At 42.3% G+C, this 9,787-nt stretch overlaps 1 protein-coding gene across 1 annotated transcript in view; it reads left to right on the plus strand.

The window, feature by feature from the left end:
• The first annotated feature begins 1,352 nt into the window (after window positions 1-1,352).
• CNRIP1 (cannabinoid receptor interacting protein 1) overlaps window positions 1,353-9,787 on the plus strand; it is an 18,555-nt gene continuing 10,120 nt past the window's right edge. Inside the window, exons 1-2 of the mRNA XM_058683867.1 lie at window positions 1,353-1,952; window positions 3,985-4,135. Of these exons, the coding sequence (XP_058539850.1) occupies window positions 1,774-1,952; window positions 3,985-4,135 (330 nt within the window). The 5' untranslated portion in view covers window positions 1,353-1,773. The remainder of the gene's footprint in view (window positions 1,953-3,984; window positions 4,136-9,787) is intronic.

Genomic DNA, 9,787 nt, shown 5'->3' on the forward strand with positions numbered 1-9,787 from the left:
TATGAAATTTGCCCAAGGTCACACAGCTGGCAAGGTGATAGAGTGAGGATTTTAACAAGTCTGACTGTAGGGTTTCTGGGCTTAACTACTACATAAACTGCCTCTGCTGCCAAGGAACATTTTCAAGTCAATCCCTCCAGCTTCATTCCCTCGCTTCTAGTGAAGTCTGAACAACTTGGTTAAACTAGCAAATATTTAATCCTTGCAGAAGACACTATGGTAGACATTATTGGGTGATCTGAAGAAGAGCTCCTGCCCCCAAATCTTATTGGGGAACCAAAGTACATTTTATGTAAGGAACATATGTATCAGGTTTTTAAAGGGATTTTATTTAATGTCAACAACTTTGGTGTGGTCAACAAACTTATCAATGTAGAGAAGTGAACAATCACACAAAACTCTGCAGCCTGACAGAATTTAATATTATTCAAGAGTAGTGTAGGGAATACGGCAAACAACTGCGAAATGAGAGTTAAAGCTGATGTAGCTTTAATGTAGGAAACAAATCACTTCTGAGATGATGTTATTTCTAAAGAAAAGCAATACTAACCTGGTTGAACAAAAACTATCGCACAGACCTCTCCCTTCCCATTCGTCCTCACCAACCAACTTCTCCATTCCCCAGGTGTGCTCAGTGGCTCTGGTACTATCCACCCAGGTGGTGCTGAAGCAGGTGCTTCCTCCCGTTTTGCGAAGCCATTTCCAGTACAGCCCTAATACCCTTGGTCTCCTCTTGCTTCCCAAATCATGAGCTGTCAACCGACTTCTCCCATGGAGACGCTCCAATCTCGCTCAATAGGAAATCTAAATTCTGCCTTGTCGCAAGGGGTGCCCTGCCAATAATCTTGTGACCAATTCCCCCTCTTGGCCATTGTCACAAGGGTTATTAGCTCATTTTTCAAGATTTATGTAAATATACGCGACTCATTACACCGTGTCATCCTTGAGAAAAAGATATACATAATAGAAATACACATCTACAAGAAGGTGGAGTTCCCTGAATATGTATTGGTTATTTTTTTTTTTTCTTGCGCACATTTCTAATCCAGTTTAGTTTGCAGGTCACATTAGATGGAATTGCGCCTTCCCTCGGCCATTTCCCCCAAGCTTTGGAAGGACTCATATTTCCTGACATCTAAATCACTGGCTAGCGGTTTCCTGCCCCGCTTCCCGTCTCCTTTTCGCCTCTCAGCCTCCTCCTGCCTGGCTGGGGCCCCGATTCGCCAGCAATGGTGTCCACAGCTCTCAGTCGACCGAAGTGGTATCCAGATTACGGTCCTTGGTGTAGTGTCGCTTAACCCCAGCGCCCCAGTACCTCCTCCTCCCCAATCCTCTTCTCCGCCCGCTCCGCGTGGCTCTAGGAGGAGCCTAAATGTCCTCTTCCCCAGCTGAAGGGGATTGTGGTGCGTAAACAGGATTAACTCTCTCGCCCCCAGCTGCGCGGATCTGCCCCGGGCCTGCCGGCTGGAGCGAACCCATCAGTGCGCGGAGGGCGCAGCACCGGAGCGGGGGATGGGGCAGCTCGGGGCCTCGGAGCTATCTCCCGGGCGCTCTTCCTCGCCGAGTGGGGCGGGAGGCCACGGCCTCAGGAGCTGCTTCTCAAAACCCAGGGCGAACGGCCGCGACGGCGCGGGCTCTTAGCTGCAGCCTCCCCTCCGCCACCACCCTCTCCCGCCCCGTGCTTCCTCTCCGCCCCCCACGCTCCAGCCGCTCGGTCGCAGCCCGCGCAGTCCTCCGCCCCCCGGAGCCTCCGCGCCGGTCCCGCACCCAGCCATGGGGGACCTGCCGGGTCTCGTGCGCCTCTCCATCGCGCTGCGCATCCAGCCCAACGACGGCCCGGTCTTCTTCAAGGTGGACGGGCAGCGCTTCGGCCAGAACCGCACCATCAAGCTGCTCACCGGCTCCTCCTACAAGGTGGAGGTGAAGATTAAGCCCACCACGCTGCAGGTCGAGTGAGTAAGCGCGCGCACCGCAGCTGCCCGGCCCCGCTAGGGGTCCGCGCGGAGGACTGAGGCCCCCGGGAGAGCCTGAGCCTCTCCCCAGTCCCTCTGGCCTCCCGTCGCGCCCAGCGGGCCCAAGGGTGGGGGAAAGAGGTCAGTTCCCTGCTCTTTTTGGTCCCCTCCTCTGTTTTATGCTTGACTTTCCCTATTCACGCTTCCTTCCGCCCATTGCGGGGAGGGATGTTTAAAACAGCGTCAGGAAGCCAGGGTTGGGCCGAGGGTTTGTTTTCTTGCAAATTTTTCATCCCTTCTGCCCAGCCCTCGGCGCGGACCCCGAGGCATCCCGGGTGGTTCACCTACCGCAATCCCAGCCCTGTCGACTCGCCGGATTCAGCCAACCGCGAAGCTAAGGAGCGAGAAGGGCTGAGGAATGAGGTGTAAAGGCGGGGATGGGATGATTATTGGGGTTCCCTAAGGGATGCACCCTACTCCACCATCAGCCCTTATGTGACTGGAGACCTTGGGGCTGGAGTAGCAGCCATAAATCCGAGCTCAGCCTCCTCTGCTTGGGCCTAGTTTCCCGGTTTTCCTTGCCAAGTGTTTTTCGTTTTCTCCTGATTTGTTTGTTCATCCTGGTGATGGTGCCTGGGATTAGCAACCTCCCTGCCACAAAAGGATGTTTCTTGGTTTATTTGTGGCAGGGATTATCTCTCCCCTGCTACCACAGTTTGGTTCACCCAGTAGACTTCTTCAGTATAGAATGGTGCAGTAGCTTATGGGGAAGTATCTAGGGATGGAGTCCGTTACCTCTCAGCTTCCACTTAAAGCATGGTGTGAAGTTTAATATGGAAAGGGGAAATAAACCAGCTTACACTGTATCTACCATGTGCTGAGCTTGCAGGGCGGGGAAGGGTTTTGAATCCACCAGATACCTTGTATAGCTGAAGTGTCATCTGTAGTCATTAAATTCAATAAACTTGTATTGGCGTTCTAGGTATCAGGCCCTAATTCAGGGACCTAGAACAAAACTGGTTTGTTTCTGGTGCTCTGGCCCATCTACTTGTCACTGTCCCCCACAGCTACATGCACTGGTTACTTTCATTTCCCAGAGTTCTGTGCATCCCCATATGATCCAGACTTCCTTTCCCATCTTTCCTGGCAACCTCTTCTCCCAAGTTATCTGTTCTATAACACGTTTTCTTCAAGGTGGTTCTCTATTTTTTTTTTTAACTAATCTAAAATGAATGTGTTAATGACAACTATTTTTTCTATTTATACTTTAATTTTATCAAGTCTTTTTTTTTTTACTGCCCTAACCTAGTAGTTCTTAAACTTGAGTGTCTGTCAGAATCATCTAAAATGTTTATTAAAACACAGATGGCTGAGCCCCACCCTAGTTTCCAGTTTGCTATGTCTAAGGGTAGAGCTTAAAATTTTGTTTTAGGCAGGCGATGCTGACACTGCTGGTCTAGGAACATACCTTGAGAATCACTACCTTAACACAAAGGAATGATGTCAGTGAGCATTCCTGATTCTGTGGCTGGCTTTGAGTAGCCCAAATCATGGGACCTCTGATTGTTGGAACAGAAAAAATCATGAAATAACTGGTTCAGTGTTTCTCAACCCTACCTGCACGTTAGAATCGCCTAGAGAACCTTAAGATAAATTTACCAGTGCCCAGACCACACCCAACCAGTTGAATTCTAAGTTCTAGGGTTGGGAATGGGGCTGGGTATAGGTAAGTTTTTCATAGCCCCACAAATGACAAACTATAGAGGAGGACTGATGGAGTCTGACTCAGCCTTGTACAAGTGTTCTGGATGAGAATACTGAGGTGAGTCCAGAGAGCTTAAGTAGTTGGTCTAGGGTCACGTGACTGGTTAGTTGGAGAACTCAAGACTCCTGACTTTTCAGAACTTTCTACAACACCAGAATGTCTCCTTTAGCCAAACCCGGTAGGATTCCTGCCTAGGGTGTGGTCCAGACCAGGATGGGGTACCTAAGCTAATTCCTACCATATATAGTTAACCTCTGTCCATTGCAGGAACATTTCCATTGGTGGTGTGCTTGTCCCATTGGAGCTGAAGTCTAAAGAGCCTGATGGTGACCGAATTGTTTACACGGGCACATATGACACGGAAGGTGTGGCCCCAACCAAGAGTGGAGAACGGCAACCCATCCAGATCACAATGCCGGTAAGACCTGCATGGGGGTGTCAGGGCAAATGGAAACCATGGAAAAGAAAACAGTCACTATCTTCCCTTAAGAAATAAAACGAAATACTATGAAATTATAAAATATTTTAATTCATAGTTTCATATTGGAATCTATTTGTCTATAATATCCCAATGCAGTTAATTAAATAATCCGTGCTTCTTCAATGGTCAGTTTCTTAGTAATTTCTTATATGGCAAAAATATTAAATCTCTTCCCACACTTTCTAATCTGTTCCATTGATCTGTCTATTCTTAGGCTAATACTGCATTGTTTTAAATGTATTGCTTTTATAATATGTGTTCATGTATTTTGTAACTGGCCACCTTACTAAATTTGCTTACTAAAATTTTTCATTTAATCTTAGGTTTTTCAGATAGGCAGTCATAATCTACACATAACTGTCATTTTCTGAATCTTGTTTCTAGCCTTACTGCACTGGCTAATGTTTTTAGAATAGTGTTGCATGCTAATGGTGGTAAGAGGTATCCTTGTCTTCAGGGTTTTACTATTAGGTACAATGTTAGTTTTAAATATTTATCATGTTAAAGCATCCTTCTTCTAGTTCACTAAGAGGTATTTTTTTTAGTTGGGAGATGTGTTGAATTTTATCTAATTCCTTTTCCCGTCTATGGAGATAATTGATCTACTTTGATACATTAATGTAAGAATTATATAATAAACTTTCCAATAATAAACTACCCTTTACTTCCTAAAATAAACCATACTTAAATGTTATGTATTTTTTTAAAAATGTCACTAAATTCAATATGCTAATATTTTACTTAGGATTTTTAGATTTTTATTTTATTAATTTTTTTATTTGCTTGATTCATCAGCAAATGTGAGGATTTCTTACTTATCAGGCACTGGAGAGGATTAATGAACAAAATAGATATCCCTGTCTTCATGGGGCTTCTAATCTACAGGAGGAAAACATACTTTATACATGATTATCAATAAATAAATAATTATTACTATACAAAATATATTGGAAAAAGTAGTAGTGCCTTTGGAGCATATACCAAGGGTCTTATCCTAATCCAAGATTTTGGGGATGGCTTTATTGAAAAATAAACAAACAATAAATAAGAGTTGAGGGAGGAGGGAACACTTGAGGAAAGAGGAGCTACAGAGGTCAAGAGCTGGGGGAGAGTATAACGGGTTGTAACGAAGGAGAGAAACCCAGTGTGGGTGGAGCAGAGAGGGAAGCAGAGACCGCTCAAGATAGAGCTGGGGCAGCATAGGTGGATTTCACTACCTCATCTCCAAAGCCACTTTCAGTTTTAAAATGGCATAAGGGTTACAAATAGACCTAGTCAGGTGATGAAGGAAGTCAGATTCCCAAATACAGTTATTTAGGAACACACTGAATAGGTCTGAAGGCCAGCAAGTCCCTAGTAGGATTCCTTTTTGATTGGACACAGATACAGAGAGGAGGGGCTGGGAATATATCCTAGCATCTCAAGGATTTACATATTTTTTTAACATGAAAAAAATTAAAACTTAAATGTGGAAAAGGGCACCTGGGTGGCTCAGTCAGTTGAATGTCCGACTCTTGGTTTCAGCTCAGGTCATGATCTTAACGCTTTCATGAGTTTGAGCCCTTTGTGGGGCTCCACGCTGATAGTATGGACCCTGCTTGGGGGTTCTCTGTCTCTCCTGCTCTCTGCCCCTCCCCCACTCATGCTGTCTCTGTTTCTCTCAAAATAAATAAACTTTAAAAATGAAATAACATATCAAGTTTCAGAAATTTGAACAAAAACTTTTTAATTTTTTTTTTTTTTTTTTAGTGTTTATTTATTTTAGAGAGAGACAGAGCATGAGCAAGGGAGGGGCAGAGAGGGAGACATAGAATCCGAAGCAGGCTCCAGGCTCTGAGCTGTCAGCACAGAGCCCAATGCAGGGTTCAAACCCACAAACCTCGAGATCATGATCTGAGCTGAAGTTGGACATGTAACCAACCGAGCCACCCAGGCACCCCGAGAAAAATTTTAAATCAACAGTAATCCCTACATTTTGACTCTGTTGATTTTCAGATTACCTTTCACATATATATAGTTTAGAGTTGCAGTCATTTTTATTATATAATCGTGCAACATTCTATACATATTCATTGTTATAATTTTAATGGCAACATAAGACTATAATGCTATGTCATAATGATTAGACTGTTCCCCAGAGATTAGGTATGTCAATTGTTCTCATCATAAAAAGTGCTATGATGAATAATTCTGTGCATATAACTACCTCAATAGGAGTAATATTATTTGGCCAAAAGAAATCCTTATGGCTTTTCCCACATATGGCCATTTGTTTTCTGTTTTTGTTTTTTGTTTTTTGTTTTTAAGTGTTGTATGTACTCACTTTACAATGTTACCAGCAATATAGGAGTCTGCTATAATCATGACATAATGGGGAATTAGTTTAAAAAATAATACATTTTCGGGGCGCCTGGGTGGCTTGGTTGGTTAAGCGTCCGACTTCGGCTCAGGTCATGATCTCACGGTCCGTGAGTTCGAGCCCCGCGTCGGGCTCTGTGCTGACAGCTCAGAGCCTGGAGCCCGTTTCAGATTCTGTGTCTCCCTCTCTCTCTGCCCCGCCCCTGTTCATGCTCTGTCTCTCTCTGTCTCAAAAATAAATAAACGTTAAAAAAAAAAAAAAATTTTAAAAAAAAAATAATACATTTTCTACTTTACACTTTTTACTATAATTTACAAGAATGAACATTTCAACATTTAATTTTCTTTTTGTGTAAATTGGTTCTTTCATGTTTGTCAATATTTCTATCAAAGATGATTTTTTAAAAATCAGAGTCCTAGGGCATGCCTGGGTGGCTCGGTTGAGCATCTGACTCTTGATTTCAGCTCAGGGCATGATCTCAGGGTCATGGGATAGAGCCCCTCATCGTGCTCTAAACTGAATGTGGAGCCTACTTAAGATATTCTCTCTCTCTGCCCTCTTTCCCCTCTCTAACCTCCATCTGCCCCTCTACCCTGCTCACATGCTTGCTAGCACTCTCGCTCTCTCTCTCTCTCTCTCTCTCTCTCTCTCTCTCAAATGAAATAAAGTAAGGGGCGCCTGGGTGGCTCAGTTGGTTAAGCACCCAGCTTCAGATCAGGTCATGATCTTGTAGTCTGTGAGTTCGAGCCCCACGTCGGGCTCTTTTCTGACCCCTCAGAGCCTGGAGACTACTTCAGATTCTGTATCTCTCCCTTTCTGCCCCTTCCCCACTCATGCTCTGTCTCTCTCTCAAAAATAAGTGAACATTAAAAAAAACTTTTAATAAAATGAAATAAAGTAAAATAAAAAAGTGGAGTTCTCATGAAATTTTTTTATATCTGTCATATCTGTCGTATTTCTCTCACTATTGCTTTGCTTACTTTAATTTTCCATTGTGTAGAAACATAATTACATTTAAATCTCTCCTTTTCCTTTATGATTTCTTCTATTAAAACTGAGAAAGTTATTTTTCCAGAGTTGACAGTTTATTTTGATCTTTCCATAATTTTAGATTTTGTTATTTAACTTTCTGCTCATTCAAACTTGATTTATATGTTTATACTATAGATCATCTTACAAAGGATTTAAGATTGTATTAGCATTTTTTGAGTCCCAGTAGTAAAGCCCAGGTTCTTACCTATAATGCCCACATCTAGAAGAAGCAAGTGCTTGATAGTTGATTGTTCCAACAATGACCACACTGGTCATGAGCATTGTCCATGTACTTGTATGGTATCTGTAATAGGCTGATTCTAAGGAAAAAATTGAAGTTATAGAAGATTTCCTGATCAAGTCAGCAGACTTAATGTCAAATTCAAATTTCATTCTAGTAATGAAAGCCTCACATAGCCTTTAACACTATTTTATGACTTTTGTCATCAGTGTTTCAAGCTTAAGTATTGTAAATTACAGACACAACCACACTTTCACAGACAATAAGGAAGTCTTGAAATGTCCAAGTAAATCCAATTAAGCAAGTAGGTGAATCCAGCAAGGGAAACTGAATTAAGGGTATACGAGAGAAACTTCTTAGAAGTGTAAAGTTACTTCAAAGTATTTTTTTTCTTTATCTTTGGATAAATAATGCTGGGATTATTGGCTATTTGGCGGGGGGGGGGGGGGGAGGGGCGGGGAATCGCTGTTATTCTTTCCTGATACCATACCTCAAAATATATTTCAGATGGATCAAGGGGTTAACTGTAAAAAGTCAACTGTTTAAAAAATTGGCATGAAAAGAATTAACTTAAACCTGAAAGAAATGGAAGATATCCAAAGCTAAAAATTGAAAGTTTTGATTAAATGCAATGTAAAGTTTCTGTCAAACATCATAAAGTTAAATTTTCATTAAAACATTTTAAAAATTTTTTAACATTTATTTATTTTTGAGGGAGAGAGAGAGACAGAGCGCGAACTGGGGAGAGGCAGAGAGAGAGAGGGAGACACAGAATCTAAAGCAGACTCCAGCACAGAGCCTGACACGGGGCTCAAGATCATGACCTGAGCCGAAGTCGGATGCTTAACTGACTGAGCCACCCGGCACCCCATCATTAAAAGACCATTTAAATTAAAAGGCAAATAGCAATTGATGAAAAACTTATTTGTAACATGCATAGTATCCTAAGCTATGTTGCCTTGATTTTCAGCCACTGCCCACACAGACCTTGCTTGCTGCCATTAGTGACTTTTCACAGCCCTTTACTACCCACTGAAGCTGAAGGCAGGAAGTAGTCAAATGATATCTGACTTAGGCTGATGGCAGTGATCTGTGTATTCAGATAATTCCAGAGGCCCCAGCACTGGGAGTGAATAAAGTGATACCCAACTCTCAAAGCTCTCAACCTGCACTTCAAACACCAGCACTGATTTGTACCTTAATGTGACTGATGCCCCACTCAGTCCCTCCAAGGAGAGAGTCCAGGTGGAGATTCTGTTGGCACAAATCATCCCATTCCCCTTTTGTTGGCCCTCTTCAGTGGGAGGCTGGTGGGAATTTGAAAGAACAAAAAGGGCAGGGACTTATAGGAGCTTGTTAGGAGGCTATGTGCACAGAGGTAGGTAGCCTTACACATGTCTTCCCAAATAGAAAAGTTGTTCCTCATGTCAGCTCTGTGGAGTCATTTGGCAAGATCTGTAACTTAATATACAAAGAATTCTTAGAAACCAGTGAGAAAAAGATAACCATGGGATGTGGAAAAATAAGCAAAAAAAAAAAAAAAAAAAAAAGCAATTCACAGAAGAGGAAATACAAATGACCAATATATATATTTTTAAATGGCTTGATTTCACTATTGTTAAAAACAAAAACAAAAACAAAAAACAAAACCCTACAAATAGTGCAATGCCAATTTTCACCTACAAAGTTGGTGAAATATTAAAAAATACCAGTTCAGTGCGAGCATATTTCTTAATGAAATATAGTAATTTTTATAAATTGATATTGTATCCTACAAACTTGCTAAATTCACTTATTAATTTTAGTAGCTTTTTATTAGATTGCTTAGTATTTTCTGCACAGTTGTTCATCTATAAATAGAAACAGTTTTACTTTCCCTTTTTTTTTTTTTTTCCCCTCTTGCCTTAAGGTACTGGCTAGGACCTTCAACACAGTGCTAAACAGAAGTAGTAAGAGC

This window comes from Neofelis nebulosa, chromosome 9, assembly GCF_028018385.1.
Source record: "Neofelis nebulosa isolate mNeoNeb1 chromosome 9, mNeoNeb1.pri, whole genome shotgun sequence".
Taxonomy (NCBI): Eukaryota; Metazoa; Chordata; class Mammalia; order Carnivora; family Felidae; genus Neofelis; species Neofelis nebulosa.